We start from the raw sequence: 25929 nt of genomic DNA, 5'->3' as shown, positions 1-25929 counted from the left end.
GCATCACCCTTACACACACAATATCTGTACTTTCCACAAGGCAACAATTTTGGTAGACAAGGCAAATGTGTCCTCAGTCTGTGGCACAAGAGCTGTTTCTGTTTAGCTCACCATCAGCTCATTCCTACCCCAGTTTAATCTCCACCTATTTTAGACTGTTTATTAAATGCATTATTGCTTGATACAGAGTACAGCACCCAGCCTTAAGATCCAAAATGCTGCTGCTTCCTCAGCAGCACTGCCACTGAAGGTACTCATGAGGTGCTGGGAACTGAGACACACAGTGATACTGATGGAAGGATCTGAGCTTTGTTGCCTGGAGGAGGCAGCAGCAGCATGCCTGATGCAAGGTGGCATTGAGCCTCACAGTGGCACTGAAGTGCTCTGAAGTTCAATTCTGTGTTTCTATTTATACTTAGCTTTCATTGGCCATCTGATGTATTCATAATAGTGATCACTCAAAAGAACAAAGTCTTAGCAGTACAGATATCACATTCTGCAGCAACTCAATACACATGGATTTCTGCATAATTGATCATTTTATTGGAATCTGTTAAAAGATGTTTGTTCAGATCACCTGTTCAGCAGGCAGTTATGCTGCTTCTGTTCACTGCATACATACTGAGCAAGTCTCCAAGCAACGCATAAATATTGTCTGACCCCATACTTAAGTATCTTTACTACAAAAAAGCAGCTTCTCCTCAATAAAAGTTGTATCCATGGGACCAATGTGCATTTCTTCTAGCTATGACTTGTACCAAATCCACATCAACAATTGTAGGCTAAATACATCAATGCACATTAATAGAGCTTTAACAGTAAAAAAAAAAGTAAGAAAGTTAAATACTGCAACAGCTGAGATACATACTGCATTCAAATGATAGAACAGTCAATTGACCTAGTTAATGACACAGTCACCAAAACACAACATACAGAAGCAATGTCAACAGCCAGTATTGTCTAAGCATTTAGAGTTCCTCTTTTCCCTTCAAATAAAAAAAGGTTGTGTACATCTTGAATGTGAACTTAGGCATCATTAACCTCACAGCAATATTGATGCTGATAGTTAAGGTTAGGTAGAGACATACTAAAGCTACAGGCCACTGAGTACACACAACATTTGTGAGTTTGAGGAGCCAATGTTTACTATAGCTCAGGTTCATTGTTCAAATTAAGTGCACCCTATGTACAGTAGCATTAATTGGCAAGACATTTAGTAAAAAATGCCACTTTAGAAACCTAACATATTTCAGTTAATTAAGTGTTGATTTAACTAGCTATGATGAGGGCTAGGGAGGTGTTTTAACTGAAACACCTTGGCAAAGTGGAATAAGCTGATCTAGCATTATACTCTAGAACCCAGGAATAAAGTTAAATGTGTTCTCTCAGTCATCAAGGACTAATATTTCAGCAGGCATTTCAGTTTTTAACCTAAGGGCAAGTTAAAACAAATGTGTACACAATGCAACATACCTCAAATAGATGCAATGATGACCAGTTAGCTGTCAGTCTCTACTTTCCCCATTACAAGCCCAACAATTTTGGAACAAGTATAGCCAATCCTTTAAGTTCAAATTCAACCATTTCAAGCCAGAGAGACCCATTTCAGAGACTGCTCTGCAATAGTATTCTGGACTGCAAAAACATGCATACACCAGCTGCCCAGAAACACACAACTAAAAGAAGTTGCTAGAAATAGCCACTGAACATGCATGCCAGTGAGCTTTCCAATTAAAATGCTATTTACAAGCCATACTTCAATTTTTTTGTAATTTGTAATTTTTCACTCAACTTACACATGAGTTCAAATGAGGGACATATATTATGACCTTTTGAAATATCCAAAGTGAAAATGAGTGCAAGTTACAAAGCTACAAAGAGGTTAGCAATGACTTCCTGATCTTTTCAGGTGAAAAAATATTTAGTAGATAAGCAGTGACAGAGAGAAATGGAGTCCATGAAGGACATAACCTTTGGGAAAGCAAACAGCCTTAACCAACAATACCGACTTTTCAAAAAGTCTAAAAGCTTCTTTACACTGAAAACTGAAGTTCTCCATGAAGTTATCTGGTATCTTACTGCATGTTGTAATGGGTTATTGCCCTACAAGTTGTGCAGAAAACCACAGCCAAGTATTAATGCACAAGAAATTTAGAAATTACTATGCATAAGATATGATTAAATTGTAACAATCTCAGGTATTGATTATGGCTTAGACCTGCCTTGAAAGTCAACACTTAGACAAATATTTTTACATTAATGACATTGTCCATATGAAAGTGAGACAACTTTGTTACACTGAAGACTTACTTGGTTCAAGTGACCTTCTGCTTAGAAGAAACAATAGACAATATATTCACACATAACCATTGTAAGAATTAGCCCTGTAAAAAATTCAACAATATGTTTTACTTTTCTTTTCCTTAGCTGTATATATTTGCAGATATTTTATAAGCAAGCTGTTTCTTGAACAGCCAGATCTTTAATAGTTAATTCTTTATCCTACTTCTCCCCTCATCCAAATTTGCCAAATTCAAGACATTGTTTTAGCAGCATTCATGAAATCAATAGTGCAAAGTTGTTATAAAAACTCTTTTCCCAAGCTGGGACATCCTCTTCAAGTTTTGTATTGGGTCAATAGCACTTCCCATGTTTTCAGATCTCTGGGGAAAGGCAGAAACAATAGATATGCTGAATCTAACAAACAAAAATTGTTTGCCAAAGGCTTTTTTAAATTTTATTTTTGGGTGGATTTTTTTAATTTGCTGCTCATACTGGCCCTTGTTACAACTTTAGTAACTAGTTCACTGCATTAAATTTACAATTCCTCATTTTGATATGCGCCTATAACATGGGAATTGAACTGCACCACAATAATTGTAATGTCATCTCTATACATTCGAGCCAGCTCTTCTGGAAGACTAAGCATCTTGGACAGCCGCTCATGATCCACAGTTCCAAACTCATTGTTACCCACTGCATGGCGTATCAGGTGAGTTGCTGCATTCTGATCTTCAAATACTGAAGAGATTCTTGCCCTCCTTTCTGTTAAGAGACCATGCATCTGTCCCAAAGTTACCTTATAGCCACCAACAGCTATTGGCTGTTGGTGGTGAACACCAGTGAGGTACTCCCCCACAATTCTAGCCACATCTTGCCTGTGCATTGTTTCCCACAGCCCATCTGTAGCCAAAACCAGGAATTTATCCTGTGGCCGTAACTTGTGATGTATGACTTCTGGTTCAGCTGTGAGGTACGGGGGAGTGTGATAGTTTGGAGGAATAAACTTTGTATATTCATTGTCATTCAGCTGATCTGGGCCTGATTCCACCACTCTCTTCTGCAGTTCAATACTCCATTTAAACTTCACATCACCAAAAGCTCTGAAAGGCATCAAGAGACCCAAGAGACGATCTTGTTTGACAAGACTTTTCTCTTCAGACTTCGGATGCTCCATTTTCACACGTTCCACTTCATTTTCATTTTGTGCATTGTGGTCATAGGACAAATTAACTGCAGACCAAGATCCATCTTCTTCCTGAACGCCAAGCATTGCTCTGCTGTCACCTGTGTTTGCAATGTGCAAGTCAACACCATCCACATGGGCTACACAAGCAGTTGAGCCAGAAAATGCTACTCGCAGTACTAGGTAGTTGAGAAAAGAATTGGGATCTCCTACTTGAGCTTCTAAAGAAATATCATTGTCAAGCCTCTTAAAGGCATTAATTAAAGCTTCTCTGACATCAGTAGTCTCTCCACTGTTGAGATCAATCAGCTCCTGCCAGTAAGTTCTTAGACTGTTGAAGTAAAGCTTGGAGGCCTCTTTGCTAAAATAATCATTGGGATGCTTGTGCCACTGTAAAATGGGCAACAGAGCTCTGCCATTCTCCACAGCATTTTCTATTTCAAGTAAAGTTTCATGAGGTAACAAAGAGACAGCAATGTAGTAAAACAGTCTTTCACTGACAGCTTGAGCACAAGCACAGCCTGCATGGCCATCAAACACACCCAGAAGCATCCCTCTTGTCTGTAAACAAGTGGCAGCACTCCTCCGGTCCTCTATTGGAGCATTAGCAGGCAACTGGTTGCTGTCAAACCCAAGAACAGAACTTACATTTTTACCATCAAATTCTGGGACTTTGAAACTGTATTCGTTTGCCTTCAGGATGCTGTTGACCTGTGCAGGGGTGAGGTAAAACCTCTGTGGCGTAGAAGCATAATCCCTTGCATGAATAAAGTGATTAAAGTGCTCCTTCGGCCTGTAAAGTGCCGCAAATTTCTTCTGCGGTGCATATCTGAAGTGACTGTGAGCAAAATGAGATGACAAACAACACAGATGTTTATGGTGGCAGTAACACGCAGTACTGCCTATTCTGCTAATCTCACAGTTACGAATCAATGGGAACAGATGAGCTGGTGCTGGCATGGCATCAGACAACAATGGCAGCCTGGAGCTTCGGACTGGAATTGCTGAAAGACAAGAGAACAACTATGCTTAGCAGGACAGCTAAAAGATTTTTTTCCCCCAGAATTGTGTGCTAAGATGTTTACAGCTCCTAACCTAGTTGCTTGTTATATGGAGTTCATAGCTTCAAAGGACTCGACAAAGAGAGCCATTTGCAAGGTGATCATTTATAGACACCACACAAAAAAGCTATACTGTATTTCAGCACGGGTATTTTAGCTCTTATACCCAACTCAGATTACAGGCAGGAAGTGAAAGCATCACCCAGACAGTCAATGAACCTTCAAACAATTTAGCACAATAGGTAGCATGGAGCACTCTACAGAACTGCCACAGAACTTCTACAGATATTTGCTTTCCTGGTGATTTCACAGCTGACAGAGACAGATGTGGCACAAAAGGAAGAAAACACTTTATGTAAGGCTGAAGAAGAGAATGTATCTAACAGGGAGACTCAAAACTCTGAGATGACATACAATAAAGATTGTTTAAACAGCAGAAGCAAGAAGTAGGTGATAGAGAACTCATATTCTTTATGCAATCAGAAGTCAGTAGCAGGTTTTGTTTCTTTCTGCCCCTTCCACATGCAAAACTTCAAACTTGTGTTACATATACAAAACAGCCACAGCAACCTATGCAGCAATTTTCTAGCTTAAGATGTAAGTACAAGAGGTAGAAAGGAAACAGCTTTCCAACAACTATTCCATCCCAGCACATTTTAAGATTAAAAACACCTTGAAAAGCTACTCAACTGAAGGCCTATATATGAACTGTTTGCTTCCATGACTAGAACAGAGCCTTGCACAATACTCCAAAGCTAGTTCAGTGTTAAGATAAACCATTAGTATCTGAAAAAATATTCTACTGCTACTTGACACATCTAAAAGCTTTCCTTATTCTTCACTTCCCTGAAAAAAAAGAGTACACTAGCATACTCTCTCTTGTCTCCATTTACATACCAAACCACAACATTAGTGAGAGTGCCTCTCAAAAGCCTTATTCACTATGCCTCATTATCAGGAAGTCTTTCACAATGTAATACTTGAGAGACAACCCCAGAGTATAGATGGAGTTAAACTGTGCCTTGTGTGAAGTACGCACATTTAAGACAAATTCCATTTTCTCTTTTATGATCAAGTTTCATAGCAAAAGCTTTTTCTCAGAAGAGGCCATTAGAAGGCTTACTGCAGTTTTAAGTACTAATCTATCTACACTGTTAGATGTCAAATTGTTTTACTGAAGAAGTGGATACTGCTGTGTTATGCAAGGTGCTTCAGTCAGTAAATTGATTTTTTTAGCCAAGCAGGCATACCAGTATCTCAGATGAGACTCAATCCCAATAAAATATGCAACAAACCTTTTTTTGCAATTTCTATTAGCTTTCCATAGCTTCAGCCACGACTGTGATCACCTGGGCCAGCTGAGAAGTGTCTGGAAACATACGAAGCTCCACCTCATTATCCTTGTTTCAAGAAAGGGAAACAAATCATATTCTCCCTCCAAGCTTGTTTGCTCTTTTTAAGTAAACCAGAGTAAAGCTTACTTCTGTTACATGACGTGCAAGTGCTGAAAGCAGAGTAGAATTCATGCTCCTGTCACTCCACTGACCCCCCAGTACTAATGAGTGACTGTTGTACATTCACAAAAACTCTCCTGAGTCTCCCAATGACAGCTGAAGATTGAAGTTTTCTGTTGTGCAGGTATCAGGAAGAGCTCAGGCTGTAGTCCAGATGCCCAGGAGCAGTGAACTGGCTGAAGCTTCCAGATGCATACTGAATTTATGTTAGCCATTTGCTTCTCCAGTCCAGGCTTCACACGCACACAGCATGACAGCAGTAGACTGCAACTCCAAATATAGATTTTAAATTCTATTCACTGCCTTCTAATTATATAGGAGCTATTTTGGTAGCAGTTATGTATATTTCTTCACATGACATTTAAAAGCAACAATTTTGCTTAAGGTTCTATGGATGTGCCTGGCCTACAGCAGCACCTCAGCTTCAGCACTGGTCTCCCATTAGACTCCACTTGGATCAAGATGTCCTGACTGCTCAGCATTTGTGTTCAGTGCTCACCCACAGCGGTGCCTCACTGTTCTGACAATTTTGTTGGTCCATGATGAAGCAAAAATACAAATGTATTGCTGCTGTAACAGTTCTGCAGTGCCACCAGAGGATATTGTTATGATTTTGAATCATTAGTTTATCAAATGAAATCCAAGAGGAAGTAGTAAGAAGCTGGCCTCACATTTTCCACGGCTCATATAATGATATGAGATCTATGCCAGCTTAAGAGATCAGTCTGTTTCACATACCAGCTTCAATAATTCCAAAAAATGGAAACGTCTAATTCCAACTATCCAAACCTGAACTGAAACTAAAGTCTCTCCCACTTACCCCCAAAACACAGCTGCCCCAAATATAACCAGACACTCCAACTGCCCTTTAAGTAATTAAGATCCCAATATCATTATGGTTAGTCAAAAGATGGCAGACACGAAAAAGAAGTAGAAATTTTACAGTTCAATCAAGGTTTATAAAGATATTAGAATCAATCTAGTGTAAACACCTCTCCAAGCCCAGAGCAGGGTACAAGCACTATTTTTCAAGCTGTAAATACAATATGACCAATAACGAGTCAAATGGTCAATTTATGGGGTTTTGTAGTACTACATGAAAAAAACAGAAAAGTGTTCCACGTTTCTTTAATAAAGGCTCGTTATAGCCATACTGTTAGGGCTAACTGACGCTGCACAGACAGGTTCCTGCAAAACACTGTACCAAAGGCACCCATGGCTTCAGGTAAAACCACTCAGGTGCCTTTCCTACACCTGACAGACCCGAATGAGCCACCTGGGAAGAACGGGGAAGCGGGGAGGAGGAACAAGAAGCATTCAAGACAAGCAGCACCGTTAATCCTTCCCTCCGGCCTCAGCCCTCAGACACAGCCCAGCCTCGCAGCCCCTTCCCCGGGTCCCATCCGACCCCCGAGCCCGTCGCTCCGCGAAGGGAGATACATACCGATCCGCCTGGGCCCAGGACATACACACATTCTCCTGTCACAACATGAAGCCGCCAACATCCACAAAGCAGAAGCCCGGGGGGCGGGGGGAGAAGCAAGGCAGAGAGTTTGTTAGAGAAGACGTAGAGCTCCGGCACGGAGGCGGGACGGCAGACAGGAGGAGACAAGCACACACAGCCCTTCTGCGGGCGCACGGCGCCGCCGCTGCCTCTCGCCCAGCGACAGGACCGAGCCCGCTACGCAGAGACCGTCCGAGTCCGCCGCCCGCCGGGCACCGAGCCCCGCCGGCGCCGCTCTCCCCGCGGGCGGGGCGGCAGGCAGGGCCCGCTGTGGCTGCGCGCCGCCGCTGCCCGCTCAGGCGCTGCGCGGCCCCGACATGGCCGCCCCTCCCCAGCCGCCCGCCCGCCTCTGGCACGACCACCTCCTCCCTCCGCCCCGGGCACAGACCTGGGCCTTTCCCGGGCGGCTCAGGGAGACGGGTGGAAGGACCGTGCGGCGCAGGAAGGGAAGCGGGTGGAAGGACAGGACCGCGCCGCCCAAACGCACCCGCCACTCCCAAACCCCCGGCAGCCACCGCCTCACGCCTGCGGCCGCCGCGCCTTTATAAAGGGCCCTGCGGCGCGCGGCGCGCCGCCCATTGGCTGCTGAGGAGGGCAAGGCGGGCACGTGACGCGGAGGCTGAGGGAGCGCGCGGGGGGCGGGGGAGGAGGGGAGGGCGGTGCGCGCGCACGGCGCGGGGGCGGGAGGGCGCGCAGGCGGCGGCGCGCGCCGCGCCCGCGCCCGCCGTGCCCGCGCCCGCCCCGAGGCGCCCCTGAGGGCGGGACAGCCTGCGGGGCTGCCCGCCCTGAGACAGCCCCCGAGCCCCTGTGTCAGGGGCAGTCACACAACTTCTGACCGCTATGGAGACCCAGTATGGGAAAATGTCTAAATTTTGTAGCGCGTATTGGCATTTATTCTGAATTCCTTTTAAAGAGCGGTGCTTTCTGAGTTTTTTTCCGCCTTGTTCGAGTTGACTTGCAGTCACAAAGCTCGTTAACTCCGCAAGATACCACTGAAGCTTGTACTGAAACCTGAGGAGGTTGTGGGTTTTTTTTGTTCTGTGGTTTGTTTTTTTTGTTTGCTTTCTTAATTAGTTTACCCCGTGATGTTTTGTGTTCTCCAGAATCCGTCGAGGCAGAGGAGAAGACCAGGGCCCTCTGCCCTGACATCGCCACATTGCTGCCCTCACTACCAGCAAGGAATGGTTCGAGGGCAGTGGCTACCAAGAAGGACCAGCCCTTCCTCAGAAGGGCCACACGTGTCCTTCAATTTCGCATGTGCTTCTGAGGTACTCTGATCAGACTTTTCATGTACATTTCTGAATATGGAAAGTATGTAAGTTCGACAGTGTTTTGATGTCTTTGATCATCTCTCTGTTTATAGATGCCTGTGCTCTCATGCCTTACTATTTTTCAGGGTGTCTGGGATGCCCACTTTGCTGTGTATTGTTTGCAACAGATGCTCACAAGCCTTGGGGTTTGCCATTACCATTCCCTCAGCAACTGTAACAAAACAGAGATTTTTGACTATACTTAGGTCTTTACTCAGTTGGTAGGATGTGTATAGCTGTGTACCAAAACCAGGAGAAGAAACAAAGAAAAATCTGCACTTAGTGCCCAGAAGACTCAAGAGCTCTACTTGAAATGTAAGAGTGTGGAAAATACTGCCCTGTGACCCTCTGTGTGAAAACCAGCTAGAACAATAAATTTATGCCATCCTTAGAAATGCAAGTTTTTCATGGTAGTAGTTGAAAACACAGAATATTAAAATTTTCATTTATTGGTGTTCTTAGTGACTTTTGAGACATTTATTTCTTTATCCAGAATGGTATGCCATCATCTTCTCTTTGATGCTTATTTTAGAAGTAAAAAAAAAAAAGGCATCAGACAGACACCATTGTACATTGAAAACTTCATTAAACAGCATGGAAAACAAATTATTTGCATTCATTTTTAATGGTAGCATATGGTTAAAAATAGATTGCCAGCATGTGCTGAAATAACAACTATTTATATAATTTTCTCTTTCAGCAAGAGTGACTGTAAGGCCCCCAAGTTTAGAAATTTTCTTATAGACTGTGTAAAGGTGCCCTATCAAGCCATCTTCTTACCTTGCCAGAAGGAAGAAGGCTGTGGGAAGACAGACCTCTGCCTGGGTGAATTTGAGTCATTGTTCTAGGAGGAGGTACACAGAAATTGATTGGGATGAAGTCACCACCGATCACCTAATACTCCTCTAAGTGAGGAGTTTGCAGACTGGCTTCATGTGTGACTTTCACAGAGAATGTTGTTGTCTAAATTGCCTACCTAGAAAAAAAGTTCCACAGCATTTAGCACTTTTGGTCTTCAGAACATCTTGTGCCCATTAGTTCAATTCTCCGTAATTTGCTGTGAGATTGAAAGGTTAGTTTATTGATTTAATTATCCTTTTCTTCCTGATTTGAGGCCAGGAGAGGAGCTGCTTTTAGAGCTGGTCTTGGAATTTGTAGCTCCCTGTCTCACAGTATTCTATTGATACATCTGAACATTAGACAAAATTTGAATTTTAAAATACTGAGTGAGAAAATATTGTGGTCTTACTAGCCACATATAAATCCCACCAATAAGAGACAAAATGCTAAAATTTGGCTGACATTTTGCTCATTGAGCTTATGTGAGTTTCTGGTGTGCTGCCAGATGTTAGATGTTGCAATTTAACTGGAAAGTTAGATTTTTCTTCTCTTCATCTTGCTGCTGCCAAGACCTTTTTGTGCAACTTTGAGCAACAATCCATTTTTGCTGATACCAAAGAATAAAAAAATGTTCTAATGAATAAAACCACATTGTTCCACATTTAACATTTTACACCAGAGATTGATGGAAAAGCAACTACTTGTAACTACTTCAAGGTATGCAAAGTCTCCCTGTTTTCCTGGATGAAAGGATTATCAACAGAGTGTAACAAGAGACATCAGTTCTTGTCTTAATGTGCCTGTTGCCTGCAGTGGCTAATTCTGCACTGCAGAGCCAACAGGCAGCTATGCATTATCACTGCAGCTAAAGTGCTGCAGTACTTACCCTAACACACATTTCCAGAGAAACTGTTACAGATCACCAAAATCCATTTTCATTTGAAATCAAGTGTTTGCAGTAACCTAGTTTTAAATTGTTTCTTGTGCCCAATGCATAAATAGTTTATTGATTCATTTTTATTGACTCACTTTTACTGTAAGCTAGTTTGGGAGCACAGGATAATATTTCACTGGTTTTTATATCCCTTAACTCCTTAACATTCTTCTGATATCCTTGCACACAATGTTACAGAAATGCTGTGTTGCTCCTATGCTTGTTGAAAAAAACAGTTGCTCATAAAACCTGTCTTAAAACTGAGTGCACAGATCAAACACTTCCACTTGGCAGGCTGCCATACCAACGTGGAGCAGGGAAAAAGGGCAGAAGAATCATAAAAGTTTTGAGAGCAGAAAGAAAAGCCTAACAAGGGAGAAAATAAGGGAGACAAAAAAAGCCAGGTATGGAATTAACGGGAAGGACTGGACAGGATTAAACTGTGTTCTTTCCTTTCCTGAGAAGCAATGACAGAAGCAACGACAGCAATCTAAGTATGCTGTTCCACAGAGCAGCAATTTATTTTTAGCAGAAATCAGGAGCATTATGTGGCAAAAATAAATGTGTTAGTAGAGCTCAGAGCAGATGGAGTACCTGCAAACAGCGGTGGCCCGCGCTCTTCAGCCTGCTTCAGAGGGTTTGGTTGTACATTCAAGTGTTCTGCTGCCCTCTCAGGGAGTGTTTGCTGTGGGTGATGCATCTCTCCTGCCTCAGTGCAGCTGGGTTCCTGCGTACAGTGAATGTTTCTGAAGTTTTACAATGAGCCCTGCAAAAGGTGATTTTAAAGAACGTTTAAGAGTAATAACTTTAGAGTAAGCCAGCAGCACTGAGTCACATGGTTCATCTCTCCCCTGCCCTTTCTAAAGGCAAGTCCAATGACAAATCACAGACAATTGCTTTCAATGGGTATTTTGCTGTCACTGTGGGATTCATCAATAGTTTAATTAATTTTGTCTCTCCTAGAGGCCCTTTGTATCTTCACTCTTAATTCCTTTCTGAAATGAAGCAATGGGTCTAATTCATTCAGCAGCTCAGATCCAACTTCCTAAACTCAGAGAGTAATTGAGGTCAGACAGGACCTGCTGAAAGCAGGGGCATCTTCAAAGCTGGATCAAGTTGTTCAGGGACTTGGTCAATCCTGTTTTAGACATGTTTGAGGACTGAGATTCTCCAGTCAGCCTGGGTCCCAGTTCCAGTACACCACTTACATTTTGAAGATTTCTAATTTTTAGTTTATCAGAATTTTCCATGTTAAGCTTATATCTGTTGTCTCTTGCCTCTCAGGACTTTTTTTGTACCATCCAATATGTTGATTCCTATCTCATTAGCCGAGAATTAAATGCATTTTTTTTTCATTTTGTAGTAGTTGTGCACTAGTTTGCACTCTTCACCTGGGCTGTTTTTTCAAGGTCTGATGTCCAGTTTGGGGAATACAGCATTCTGACAGCTTGATGAAGTGAAGGAAATTCTGTAGAAAAATAATTTTTTTGCCAGCTTCAAGAATGATATTTAGGACATTATCAGTGTCTGACTATGAGGAAGTAGTTTGAGGATATCAGGAAGTTGGATCCAGCAATAACTTTGTTTCTGAAGTGTCTGATCCTGTTTCCATCTGTAGTTCATCATGTGCACTTTTCATATTTCTTTGTTACAGTCATTTTCAAAAATAACTACATTTGCAGTTATAATGGCTGCCATGCAAAAGATTCAATAGACTTCAGGGGAAATAGTGGAGATTAAAATTGGGAGTGGAATCTGCTTGCTTTTTTCCATGCAGAGAATAGCTTACACTTTTGAACAGATAAAATATTGTTTCCCTAATGCTGCTGGAACAATGATATCCTGGGTTCATTTTATCAGATATAATGCCCTGAAATAAAAGATTGCTCAGATGCTGGTAATTGAATACAGCCTTTTGTCTTGAGGTCACTGGAGTCAAGGAATGGAAGCCAATGGTTGGTCTGTAGAAACAGCTGGCTTGAGCTGAGATCTCTCTATGCAAATGTGAATGTTAAAGACTAATATTTTTCTCCAGCAATTAGCAAGAGCAACCAATGCCAACTACTAGAAGTACCAGTGTTACTGTCTTAGCAAGAGGTGGTACTTTGAAGTGAAAAGTAGATATATAATGGAAGTTATAATTAGAAATTTCAATTTAGAACCAAGAGTAGCCTCTGAGCCAATCTTTTAGGTGTCTTGGGGCCCAGGGTTAGATGAGGTCACATTTCCACTTGTAACAAGGAAGTTTAGAATGAATATCAAAGTAATCTCCTACTCATTCCTCTTTGCCTTTCTCAGTTTAGCCTTACCTAAATGCTGGGAAAATAAGACCTTGTATCCTTTGGGGTTTGTATTTGATGAAAAAATAAGCTCTTTTTTTTTTTTTTTTTTTTTCTTTTTTGTAGAAAAATGATGAGTTAGGTTACTGGTTTCCTTGGTTGAGAAACAGATTTATTATCCCAAGTGACCCCATCTACAAAAATATTTACCATTTGCTTTATACTATATGTTTCATTTATATTTTTAACAACAAACCAAACATATTTGTTCTAACCTCTTCCCTTCCCTGACTAGATCCAGTATTCTGTTCTTCCAGGCAGGTGTCTCAAGCAGAAGGTTACAGAGTCTCATTTGCTGCCTCTGAGCCATGGAGTGTTGGATTCCTGTGTGAGTGACCAGTCTTCTCCGCCTCAGCTGACCTGCAGCCAGACTGTAACAGGACTCACCTGGAAAAAGGGGCAGTGTGGAATCAAGGTGACAATTATACCAGCCTTTTATATTTAAAAGCTTTAGCCATTAGGCTGTTATATGGCAAGATAGGAACAAGCAGAAAGAGCAACACTGGGCCTTGCAAGTGAATCTGGAGCTTTGTTTATGGTATTCAGGAACTGGAGGCAGTGAACTCCCTCTGAGAGATCCTGGCCATCTCAGCAGAGCAAAGTTCTGGTCCTGCCAGGCTTTTAGTCAAAAGAGAAGGCCTGACAGTGATAATTTCCAGCAGGCCTGCTTTAGGGGTGCCTTTCTCCTCCTGGGGAATTTTTATAAGGTCATTTAGAGATCCCCATTCTAATTTTGCCCTTCATTGGCACTGGGGTGCTTTCCTTGAATCTGGATTCCAGCCCAGGGCTGGATTTGGCTTTCAAGTCTGAATAACCTGCATATTCAATTGCACAGCTCAATGATGTCCCTGTGGCAGAGGCCAGGGAGATGGTGCAAGATCACATGTTCCCACACAGATGGGCTGTGCCTCTGAGGAGCCTCCATGAAGATCTAGGAGCATTGGGAGGACATTCAGCAAGCACAAGATGTCTGCTACCCTGCTGCTTCTCAGGAGCTCAGGACACGTTTCCTGCAAACCTTTGGGGCTTGTAAGTTAGCAGTTCAGGCACCTTATTCCTTCCCCATGGTCATTTTACTCAATGTGTTTCAAATGCCCTGGAGCAAGTCCAGATTGCAAGCTAAGGGTTTTAGAGTAGTATTTTAAGAAGAAGGATTATTTATTCAATTAGTGTTGACTTTAAACACTGGAGCTAAACACCGGCTACATCAGGCTGTTTCTTTGAAACTTCTTTGAACTTTGGATGCATTTCTGCAGCCTGCAGCCTTGTGTAACTGCAGAGGTTTGTTCAATTTGTCTGGATGTTATATAAGCTTTTATTTTCCTTTTGCTTGTTATCATGTTATGTAGGCTGCCTTCTTAAATTTCAAGAACCCTAAGGCAGCCTGAGTCATATGTATGAGGCTCTTTTTTGCACGGTTGTGTAAGGTAGTGAATTGCAAAGGTCATGGGAATGAGTTATTTAAAAACTGAAACATGCTGGGCTCTATCCAGCTTAGAATAGATGAGCTCAGAAAGGCATTTGCGTTTTAAATTACAGTTTGGGTTATCAAGGACTGATTCACCTAACTCACTATTTCAGTTTCCTTAGTAAACTGTTGTAGCACACAATATTTTTGTTTATTTTAAATGTGTTGCTGATATAATCATGCATTCCCATGAGATAATGAATAAAATATTTTTTTTTCAATACTAGAAAACAAATACATTCACAAATACTGTCATCATAGGCACAATCTTCACACTCATTCATTTTCAGTGCTCACAGCAATTAATGTCCCTTAATTTAATCCCAATGGAAGATCCATGTTCAAAGTGCAGAGAGGGCTTTGATCTACCCAGTGAACAGCTGGGTTGCGATGTGTCACTGTGCCCTTGTGTAAGCTGGCTCAGTCATACCGATGCCATGCAGGTTAAAGGTACAAGAACAGATAACCCGGGAAGTCTCTAGGGCAGAAGGCTGTGTTTCTGTTCACTCTGTCTACTGTCTGGTTGGTTGAAGCCATCCAATTGTACCCTCATTTATAGAAAGACCTTTCTTGCTTCCTATTTCAGGTCTCCTATGAGGCCCTCCAAGTCACCACCCATAAAAAAGTGTATCCAGACATACTTTAACATGAAAGTGCTCTGAACTCTTCCAAAAACACTTTTCAACTTGGATAATTTCACAGAGCAATTCAGGGCATGAACCATCAACTCCACCAACTGCTCAGCACACGGAGCAGGGCAGGCAGCAGTCTCTGGCAGCAGGGAAGGGCATTGCCAGCAGGCCAGAGGAGCAGGAGGGAATACAAACCCACACCCTGGGAGTGACTTTTGTTCTCTCTCTCTCTCTCTGGCCATTTGCAAAATTCATGTGTGCAATTGTAATTTACTTCCCTTTTCATGCAGCAAAATGTAATCAACTTGTGATCACATCAGCTCTTGTTGAAAATAGTGAGAAAAAGCTATGTGATGAGAAAAAAATACATTAAATTGGTTTGGCATAAAGAAGCAGTTAAATGACCCTGATTACTGAAACCAAAACCAGTCCAACCCACCTCCCCAAATATTGCACCAATATCGCAAAATTAAGTAATAGCATGTCCCTATATAGGCTTGCAATGCATTGTACTGGTAAATGATTCAGACAGAAAGTGGTTAACCCAGAAATTGTGGAGTCATACATGGGCATGTAGGAGAGGGGAAAAAAAACCCTATTAAAAAAAAGGCTGGAAATGCAAAGAGCACAGTAAACTGTGTTCAGGGACATGACACTGAAAGGAAGGAGAACACTGGGGTAAAGGACTTCCTGGAAAGGGCTTGAATGTAAACACAGGTGAGCTCTTGCTGTTTGCCTGCTTTTTGCTGTGTTCAGAAAAACAAGAACTTTTTAAATACAAGAATTAGATGTGAATCTATTGCATTGTACCCAGCATCATGACTCAAGGTGATTGCTAGGAACAGTTAAAAGAAGAGCTGGAATAACGGAGGACAGGATCTATGAAGTTTAAGTGTTTAAAGATGCTGGCAAAAAAAATCCCAATTATTTTCCTGTATTCAAGTCATTCTGGTTTGTATTTGCATATATCAGTGGGTAAAATATATGAGTCACGGGATGGGGTTTTTTTCTTGCATGTTAATAATGGACACCTTGCCTTGAGTCAAAAAGCAGTGCCTTAGGTTAATCCAGGAAACACTTCCTGAATCTGCCATCATGTAAAGACTGGAAACAAGCTCACTTTCTCCAGAAAAGAGCTGTAAAACCAAGCAAGAGAAATTGCAAACAGAAAGGCTGTTCACTTCTCTAACACTGCTCTTAACCTCTTGGACTATCTTGGTTTGAGCAGCTGGAAGACAGCATGTTCTGTAGGCAGACAGCTCCTGGCAGGCAGGCAGTACAGCTGTGAATACCACACTCTGTGCCAAACATGAGTCTGTAATTTCTCTCCAATGGTCAGCTTTTTGAGGATAGCATTTAGTCATTTCCTGGGAAGACAAAGGGTGCCCATCAGAGCTAATGATACTTTACTTGCTCATGCATTGCCATGTGGGAGGTGGCTATAAAGCACACTTGGAAAACGAGCACAGCTGATTCAAAATTACAGCAACGGTGTTGATGCAAGAATTTGCTGGCAGGCAGTTCTCAAAATCCCTGCACCCTTTGTCAGACAAGGAGGCATTTTCTTCTGACTTACTTTTCTTAGCCATCTGAATAAGAGAGCAAATGCACCTCAGGAGAAATAAAAACTGTGTTAGTTTTCATTAACTTTTAATTTGAAGTCTGCATAACTGAATGAAACCACTGTAGTAATCTGTAAAGGGTATCTGAAAGCCCTGTTGAATCAGAGATAATTCCTCCCTTCTCTCTGAAAAGTACATATTTAAAAGGTGCTTTGTTCAGAGGCACAGTATCCCTGCCAGTACTTGCAAAGAACTCAAACAGTGGGAGCAACTCTAGAAAGTCATTTCAGGCTGCTGCAGCATTCCCAGGGCTGTAGTAAAGGTCAGTGTGTGTATGTCCTTCAGCCATGTGGAGTTTTGATTAGCAAGTCTGCATCGCTGACAACTCTGGACTGTTTCCAGACAGTGAAAATCAGGACTCCCATGTGCACAAGAAATGCACTCCCTTCGCCCAGCTTGTGCTCAAAGGCATGGGACTTGCTGCACAGTGTTCAGTCTGTAACACATACTGCAGCAAGGCTCACAGCCAAACGTTCCAATCGTGTCAGTAAAGAAAAGTTTTAAAATGTTGTTTTGCTTAGGAAAGACCTTTGCAGGTCATTCTTAAGCTTAAGGGGAAAGGGACTATGGCATAACTGAGTTTCTTCCCACACTGTACCACTTTCCATGGTTATTTCTTAAGGCCATCTTTACAGCACTCACAGTGCAGACCATCATGTGTTCATGATTCCTTGCCTGCAGCAATTATAATTCTGCCAATGCCTTGCCACCTGTACCTTTTGTTTTGCTGCTGTGGCCAAACATGTTCAGTTTTGCTAGCAAGGCCAAATCGCCAGATGTATTGTGATACTGGGAAGCTAGATGTCCCTGACCCTGTTGGGATTCAGTAATGACTTCTGCCAGAAATGTGCCCATCCCTGTGAACTAGAAATGCCTTCTTTGTTGCATCCAAGCACCACTAACCAAACTTGTGTGGCCATGGATTAGCTTAAGTGTTTATCAAACATAGGTATGGTGCAGTTGTTCGACATGATGCATTGGTATACTGAATGTTGAAATATATACAGTACCCAGAGAATTCTCTGGCTTCTCTTGGACATCAATAAATAGCAAGCAAAGAATTGTTCACTGGCTGACTCAAACCAAACAACTCTATTAAGAAATGTTTGTTTGAAAATTATTATTTTCATCCTTTTGCTTTATCTTCTGTCAGTTACTTTCTGTACCAGAAGAGTAGAGGAAAATGCTCTATGAAGCAGAGATGAACAGGTTTGTACTACATACCAGGGAGCAGGTGGTGAGTGAAGCACTCCCTGACAGCCCAGAACATCAGGGGAGCTGGATGTGCTATATTGATCCATTTCTTCTGTTTTGTTTTGTTTTCTGTTAATACCATACTACTCCTTTATTTGAGCTTACGTATGGGAAATACTGGGAGCTGTGACAATGCAGCAAGCTGAGGCTGCTGATGCCAGTGAAGGTGGGAGGGGAAAACACACATATGTAAGAGAAGAATTTGGTCCAGTGTCCCCTTTTGACTTTATATAACGCAGAAAAGTCTGTTGCTGACCGTAGCAGCTTTTGACAGTAATTGCACAGTAACAGGACATTGTATTAGAATTTATGTTAATACTTAATCTTGTTGAGTTTTTTTTTTTTCTGTCCTCTTGAAATATATCTTAATACTTGGCTACTCTGAAAAACCAAGTCCCTGTAGTCAACATGAACAGGCGATGAAGAGGTAATATCAAATGATTTCTTAAAATACAAATTTCTTCTAAAGTCTTTTTTTTGGTTAAAGTTCATGTCTTTGAAATGTTTGTAAGATGGTGAGGTAGCAATTTATTCAAGCTTGCTAACTGCACTATTTTTCTACAGTCTCAGTTAAATACTGTGAATGAAGATTGCCATAGTTAAAGCTGTGTTCACAAACTGGCACTATTGTATTGTAATTCTGGTTTCTTACCTTGCCTCCCTTGCTCTGGTACAGTGAGACACATTTCCATCTCTGTAATTAACTGTGGTATGAAAGATCTTGCATATTCATTTAAAAATACTTGAGAAAATGTGAAATAAGGGACATTTTCCATTGTCTTGTTTCCCCCAAAACCAGTGAGCAACATGGTACTTCCTGCATGTCTTCTGTGCATATCTTCAGCCTAGTCCTTAAATTCAGTTTGGCATTTTAATTCATTGCAAAAATATACACCACCAAGTAAAAAGGTACACCAATGACTTCCTTTTATATGGGATGTGTTGCATGTAAAGACCTGCATTATGTTGTCATTTATTTTGACAAAAAACAGAGGTCCCAACATGACTGCAGGTGGCAGGCCTTAACACTGACTTCTGTGTGGTTTGGATAGGTCTCAGGATGGTGGCTGGTAAGCAGGAATTGTCAAAGACTTAGTGTAATATCCTCTGAAAAGCAAATACCTTCTCCCCTAGCTGAGGAACAACAGGGTATGTCTTACTGTCAGAACAGCTTGTCTCCATGAGCTGCTTTCCAACACATCAAAAATGACACATGAATAATTGGCAATGATTCAGGCATTTTGTCAGGCTCCCGAGTCGTTACAAAGCAGACTGGCATCTGGGTCGTACCGCCCTGCAGGTGAGGACTTGGCATATCTGTGTCTGCCCAGAGCTCACCGGAGAAAGCGTCGCCTCCCCTGCTCATGGACCCGAGCGGGGCAGCGGCTCAGCGATACAGAAGCGACAATGCATCAATGCATCCTCACCGCATCCCCGCATTCCTCACCTGCAGCCCAGCCCCCTTCCTTGTGCCGGCTGTCATGCTTCACAGACCCTTTGCCAGGACAATACAACTTCCAAAGCTGGAAATGGATGACTATACTTTTTTTTTTTTTTTTTTTTTTTTTTTTTTTTTTTTTTTTTTCCCTGCGTTGTATACTGCTGGTTCTGCTGGTTCAGTGAATTGATTCTGCCCGTAGAGGGGGCAGGGGGTGGCTGTGTGGCTGTGCTGGGGCGGGGGGAACAACCATTGACCTGGGGAGAAGCAAAGGGGAACAAGGAAAGCAGGTCTGCTTGTCCTCTTGGCTCTTTTCCATCATCCAGCTGTACCTTTTGAGCTTAAAAGGTATGTGTTACCATAGGATTTGTTAAACAATCTGCATCTCCTCTTTAATACAGTAGTGAGAATAAATATGCTTTATTCTCCTGAGATGGTGGGTGGGACGGAACACTCACAGCACGAGATGGGGTAGGGCCAACCTTTGTCCTGTGAATATTTTCCTGTAAATTTTTCCCAGACAGGATTATGCATGTATGTGCCTTAGAGTAGGGATCCCCCGGTCATCTGGGACAAACCACCACAAACTGACATGAACAGAGCTTTGTTTTGAATATTTGATACAATACTGGTAGAACTTTAGGGAAAACCAGCATTCACCATGCTTTCCTATTGTAATTGAGCTCTCTGAAGTTGTATGCCTAGCTCATCTGCACAGTGGACATAATGAAATATGCATTTCATACCCATAATGAAATAAATCTTCAGTCTGCTTGCTACCTATGATTGTGATGCCATATGCTTGGCTTAACATTGCTCTTGATGGATCTCTGTGCAAAGATGCCTTACACTGGAGGCTGAGTTCCTTGGTGAGTCACTGCACTAGAATGCATGGTGGAAAAAGCTCATTTCCCCAGTTACTCAGAGGTAAAATATTTTTGGATCCATGCCTGGTTAGTGCTAGGAATATTAAGGATGTTTTTGTTTTTCTGATAAAGTTCCATTAAGAGAGCAAGTGATCCAGTTAGCACTGAATTCTCTCAAACTGTAGTTGAGTTTTCCTCTCCAAAACATTTATGTGTCTGTGTCTGAAACATGCCTTGAAACAGGATGGTTGGTTTCTGCGTTGAACACGCAGGACAGCATTTACTCTTTCATCTTTGCTTTATCTTCAAAGTCCTCAGTGGCAAACTGGCATTGAACCCTCATCTGAAACATGGTCTGTAGAAAATCTATAATTTTTCAAGCTTTGATGCAGTAATTAGAAGATGAAAAATCATATTTTTTTTCATCTCTGTTAAAATTATCCTAGTTTTTTAAAATTATTAGTAGAATTAAAGCTATTGTTTTAATCAAAATCAAAGTACTGGAAGGAGTGTCTAAATTTTCCTGTGGTGGAAATCTGATGAGGCCCAGAGTGAAGTACTGCTGGAGATGGAGGTCAGTCAGTAAAGACATGTTCTGTGCACAGGTGTCTGTGCAAGGTGTTGATCAGCTCTCATGAAAACTGGATGTGATTGAGTGCATCGCATAAGAATGGGAAAAGGACAGGCCAGTGCCCAAATCAAAGTGTCTGTCTCTCCATTTATTGAATCCCAACTGCTTCTTAATATTTTATTTTTTGCATTTGTTCTGTTTCTGAGGGGGTGGCCACCTAGTTTCAGAAGGCAGCATTGTCATCTGAGCTGCCTGTGGTTCTGATGTTTTTTTGACCAAAAAAAGCACTATGAGCTGAGCATGGTGAGGATTTCTGCTTGTTTCTGCTGAAGATAGAATTCTACAACCTTGAGGCACATGCTTTTAATACACAGGGTGATCTGGTAATCAAGTAATTATAAGAAAAATAGGGTGATGCATGAGTACATGATTTATTTGACATCAGAATATTTGACATTATCTCATAATCCCTGCTGTAGGCACAAAGCCTTGGTGGTGACAATGAGGAAACCTTTTCTCTCCTCATCATCTTTCCTCATGTTCTCTTCTCTTGTTCCCTATGTGACTCGCTGCTTTTACTTCCCTCAGGCAAAAGAAACAGGATACATTTAGTGCCTTTCCTCAAAACCTTTTGGAACTATGGGACACCTTCTCTGCTCTCAGCTTGGGTCTGACACCCTTTGCTGTGGGTGCTTCTTTATGCCCACCAGGACCTTGTGAAGCTGAACCAGAGCTCTGGAGGAATGTGTGGATATCTGATATGGTTGTTAATGAGGAGTTCAAGCTAGTCCTTATAACTAAGCAGGTGGTTAGCCACAGGTAATAATTCAGAAACACCAATGGAAGAACTTCAAATTGTGAGGGAGGCCTTGTGCCTTTGGGGTCTGGGAAATGTGTCTGTCAGAGCTAGGCACCTGCATGTTTACAAAATGCCCTGAATGTCACCTTTAGTGTGAGTTCTGGGGACCAGTTTTCTCTGAGTTGAGGATTGGAAAGGCATCCAAACAGTTCTGCATGGGCAAGATAGTGAGGGTGTGGACTTGTCACCTTCCATGAAAAGCCCTTGGACTATGCAGAATAGCCTTTGCTCCGTCCAGCAGCATCAAATGACCCACCCAATTGGACATCCAGTCTCACCCTGGTGGTGGAAGAAAATATTTATCCAGAAGAAGAGACTATCTTAGCCAGAGCAGTTCATTCCTTATTTGCCCCATCTCTGGATCTCATACAGGTAATTTCACTCTGTCATATATAAAGGAAGCAACACATGTTATTAAAACACCTTGGAAATCATTGGCAAATAGCCTTTATAGACATCAAACACAGGAGAGATAAGCACTTGGATAAAACAACAAATTGTGTGCCCTCAATACGATGGAGGCACCACTGAGGGAAATGTATTTTCCCATAAGAAATATTCAGGAAAACCTGCAGATACTGCAAGAAGTGAGAGGAAAGGATGGAGACTTAGAAAGTACAAATATTCTCCTTTCTTAGGGGTGGGAGGACAGGTGGTGTGTCTGTTCCTCACAGACAACAAAGGAGATGTTAAATTTCAAAATGAAGTTTTGACTGTATGAAACCTGAATGGAGATCCTGAGGATTTAATTGCTTAGGGTTTGGTGTTCCTAAAAACTTCCTTTAGTCCAGGAATTTAATTCTGTGTTATCCAAGTCTTTGTCAACGTGTCCAGGCTCCTTGTTTCCTGGACATTGGAACCTTTATGTCCTTGGTGTGTACAGGATGCCAGGCTCTGTCCTGTTCTGCAGGAACCTATAAGCCCTATTCATGCTAGGCATTTCCAGTCTTTTCATCCCTGGAAAATAAAAAGTCTGAAATACTAGCAGCCCTGTGAAGCTGTGGATGTGTGAGTCCTTGGCAACTGTGCAGCTCAAGAAATCAGAAAAGAGCGAGGCAGGTCCTGAAAATAATCTGTTTCTTTTTTTTTTTTTTTTTAGAAGTTCATTAGAAACTGCTCTGCTGGTTCAAAGCCTGCTAGATTTGATGAACTGGCACTTTCTGATAAAAACCCACTGTTTTGACAAAAATTCCTGCCAGCTGTAGGACGTCCATTATTTCCTGGTGGAGCAGCAGTGACCAGTGGGAGTCAGGCCAGCACACTGAGCATCCAGGTAGTGCAGCCCTGCTTGTTCTGCACCTGGCCAGGGTCCCCGAGCTGCCTTCACAGCAGGCCAGCAGCAGAGAGGAGCAGTGTTCCAGGCAGCCAGGTCCCTCACATCCCCCACAGTCAGTGGCTAGAAGGGCCTGGCCCTCCCCTCCTTTCTCTGTTGATGCAATGGGGCTACCAGAGTTCTGTATCTCCAGAGCAGTTTCTAATTTGTTTATTGATGTTGACAAAAGCCCATTTTTAGTTCTGTTAGCAGAGGTGATGTGGCTGTAAATGAACAGGCTGCTCTGCCTCCCTCATTATCAGCAAAATTGCTAGCTAAATACTAACTTCTGGACCCTCTGGCTGATACATGGAGCAGAGCAGCAAAACAAGTGCCTATTTACATTTCGCTGTGCTGAGGGTGAGAAAAAATGTGGTTTTAACTCCTGAATTGACTGAGTTTGTAACCAGGGAATGTACATGTATGCAGGTGGCCCATAGTTTCATGGAAGTATATTTCTGATCATAACTGATCTAAAACAACTGGGGCTTTGGTAAGGTCTAGCTATTTTGCCTCAATTAATACTTTCTGAATAAAAGTCGTAAGTTATAGATGGGGATAACCCTGAGGTGATCTGCATATTGTTCCGTATAACAATATACATAACATATACATAAAATAACATTAACTCAGATTATTGTAGGCACAACATTACAAAATGACCATTAATTTGAGATAATTACAGGGAGATCACTTTAATTAAGACTATACTTTCACATTTATGCCTCTCCCTCACCGAGATCCTATTCCTATGCTGTTTTGATACATTTTATGCTTCTGCTGGGCACTTAAATAACTGGACTGGAATTTGGTGGGGAGATTGTCACAAGCAGAAGTGGAAGGCTGTTCCTTTGGCTTTGGTCCCTCAGTAGCCAGCAGAAGGGGAGTCTGACACACACCCAACAGATGGGTGGTCAGGGGAGGTCAGTTTTGTTCACTTTGAAGAAGCCTCAGCATTGAAACCCTGCTGGCAACACTGGGATTGCTGTTGGAAAGGCAGTGTTTAGGTTAGAACTTGTCCTTGTGCAAGAGCAGGCTGCACATAGTGGGCTTGGGCCAGGGATATCCAAATGCTTGGCAGATATTTGGTGGCAAAGAGGTGATACAACATTTTGCAAAGTATTTGGGAGCATTCTGGAGTGTTCAACCACCATTCGCTGTGGGCATCCCTAACTCTCTGTGCTGCAGTTTCATCACATATTAAACTGCCACACCAAAACTTTCAGCATTCTACCCAGGCATTTTTTGAAAACAACAGCTAATTTTTCATCAAAAGGCATTTCTCCTAGGTTCCCAGATGATTATACCCTCTCCATCAGCCCTCTCTATCCCAGGAAACAAAATAATGTTCTGTATTGGTCCTGGATGAGGAATTTTTCCTGGGCCAAGTGTAGTCCTGTAGTTCCTTTCTGTCCAAGAAAAGGCTTGGCTTTGCCTGGCCTGACTTCTGTCAGCAGTTGAGAGTAACTGGACAGGATGGTGGTAGCAGAGCTGCCCGGTGTCGGCCCCGGCCCCGTGAAGAGACTGCAAGGCGGTGGCACTGCCTGCTGTGGGACACAAGCGCAGGGAGACCCTTGGAGTGTTGCAGTATGGTGGTAGTCAGACCCGTGGTGTTTGGAATAGGCAGGTGCATAAGGTGAGGAAGTGTCCTCAGAGGGGATGAACGACTGCACTTGTGAGCTCAGAAGGGAAGGGGAGTTTGGGGCGACAGCCAAGCAACTCCCAGCAACACGTCCAGGACCAGCGCGACAGCCGCTGCTTGTCCCTCGGGCGCCGGGCCAGCTGCCCCGAGCCTCTGCGGCTCCTCCCTCTGCAGCTGCGAGCAGTTTCCTGCTGAGCAGAGCTCGGCCTGACAGCAGAGCCCCTGCTGCGCCATGGCTTTGATGCTAACGCGACCCTTCCCGGCCCAAAAGGCCCTTTCGGGGGCGGTGGGTGGTGCAGGGGTGTGCGAGCGCTGCTGCGGCTGCGCTGGGAGCAGCAGCTGGAGAGAGGAAGGGATGCCAGAGAACGCCCTTCCTCCTTCGGCCTCCACGGCTTACACGAGCGTGCCTTTTGTCCCGCAGCTTTACACGCTCCCAAAGGTTCCCCTGCATACATCACCCCTCTCAGCTCGCTTCCGAGTTTTCGGAGTGCAGCCCCCTGACCCAGGAGCCAGCCCAGCCCCGGCAGGGCTCCAGCACTGGCACAGTCTTCCAAAATCACTGTGAAGCTGTACCTCATTTAAACCTGCATGCTCAGGTATAGGTAAAAGGGGAATTACCGGCTACTTTAATTGGTGCTTTTACAGAGCCCCCCCCCCCCCCTTTTTTTTTTTCCCACTTTTTTTTTCTTTTTTTTTTTCCTTTTTTTTCTCTCTCTCTTTTTTTTTTTTCTTTTTTTTTTTCTCTCTCTCTCTTTTTTTTTTTTTTTTTTCCTATGATGGGCCAGTGCAGCCTTCCATCAGAATTAATGAGCACAGATGGCCACTTGGGGAGTGCCAACCCCTGCCACTGCCATAAAGAACCTTCACTGAGTGGCCCCCTTTTCTCTCCAGGTTGTGAAAGGAATTTAAACTTTTCCAACAGGTTACCATCAAGACAATATTCTTAAATCAACACTGCTCTGGGACTGAGCAAACAAGGAGGTTGTTTGAAACATTTCTATTCCAGGTTTGACTTGAGTAAAACCTTTTTATGTGTGTGTAAACCCAGAGGAAAATTGTGTTTAACAGTGTAGGTCGTTGGGAGCATGAATACCTTCTGCTCAGAAATTAACCCTAAAAATAATTACCTTGGGAGCAAACTCTGCGAGAGCCTGTGCTGTGACACAGCAAGGGGGATCAGGCCACCAGTGGAGTTTCAGCATATGCTTGGTGGGCTTCTTTGAGAAAAAAACATTTCCAGATAAAGCAAATGGGGCAATTTCCCCTTTCCTTTAGCTAAATCACTCCTTGGCAACAA

General features: G+C 42.8%; 1 protein-coding gene and 1 long non-coding RNA gene across 11 annotated transcripts; one reads left to right on the top strand and one right to left on the bottom strand.

Annotated features, from left to right (window-relative positions):
• Positions 1–520: 520 nt before the first annotated feature.
• PDP1 (pyruvate dehydrogenase phosphatase catalytic subunit 1) lies at positions 521–8120 on the bottom strand. 7 transcript variants are annotated; one of them, XM_085572348.1, is made up of 4 exons: positions 7934–8120; positions 7486–7520; positions 5823–5896; positions 521–4470 (listed from the first exon to the last, which is right to left on the bottom strand). In XM_085572348.1, exon 4 carries the CDS (start codon positions 4424–4426, stop codon positions 2819–2821), a length of 1608 nt encoding a protein of 535 aa, XP_085428474.1. In that variant the 5' UTR covers positions 4427–4470; positions 5823–5896; positions 7486–7520; positions 7934–8120; the 3' UTR covers positions 521–2818. The 7 variants fall into 7 exon arrangements, with proteins under 7 accessions (XP_085428474.1, XP_085428476.1, XP_021398882.1 ...); XM_085572350.1 differs by having other exon boundaries at positions 5823–5927; positions 7934–8078; XM_021543207.3 differs by lacking the exon at positions 5823–5896 and having other exon boundaries at positions 7934–8087.
• Positions 8121–8238: 118 nt separating this feature from the next.
• On the top strand, positions 8239–20165 carry LOC146768431 (uncharacterized). 4 transcript variants are annotated; one of them, XR_014953001.1, is made up of 3 exons: positions 8248–8813; positions 13226–13383; positions 13866–20165. It is a non-coding gene; the product is annotated as an uncharacterized LOC146768431 (long non-coding RNA). The 4 variants fall into 4 exon arrangements; XR_014953000.1 differs by having other exon boundaries at positions 13804–20165; XR_014953002.1 differs by having other exon boundaries at positions 8249–8564; positions 8649–8813; positions 13226–20165.
• Positions 20166–25929: the final 5764 nt, after the last annotated feature.

Source organism: Lonchura striata, chromosome 2 (assembly GCF_050655825.1).
Source record: "Lonchura striata isolate lonStrDom1 chromosome 2, ASM5065582v1, whole genome shotgun sequence".
Taxonomy (NCBI): domain Eukaryota; kingdom Metazoa; phylum Chordata; class Aves; order Passeriformes; family Estrildidae; genus Lonchura; species Lonchura striata.
This window is presented reverse-complemented; position numbering and strand designations above follow the sequence as displayed.

Coding starts and splice junctions, on each gene's coding strand:
- PDP1 (XM_021543206.4), bottom strand. CDS start 7,546: ATGTTGGCGGCTTCATGTTGTGACAGGAGAATGTGTGTATGTCCTGGG. Junction 4,471..7,485: donor TCCTGGGCCCAGGCGGATCG/GTATGTATCTCC, acceptor CTTGTCTTTCAG/CAATTCCAGTCCGAAGCTCC.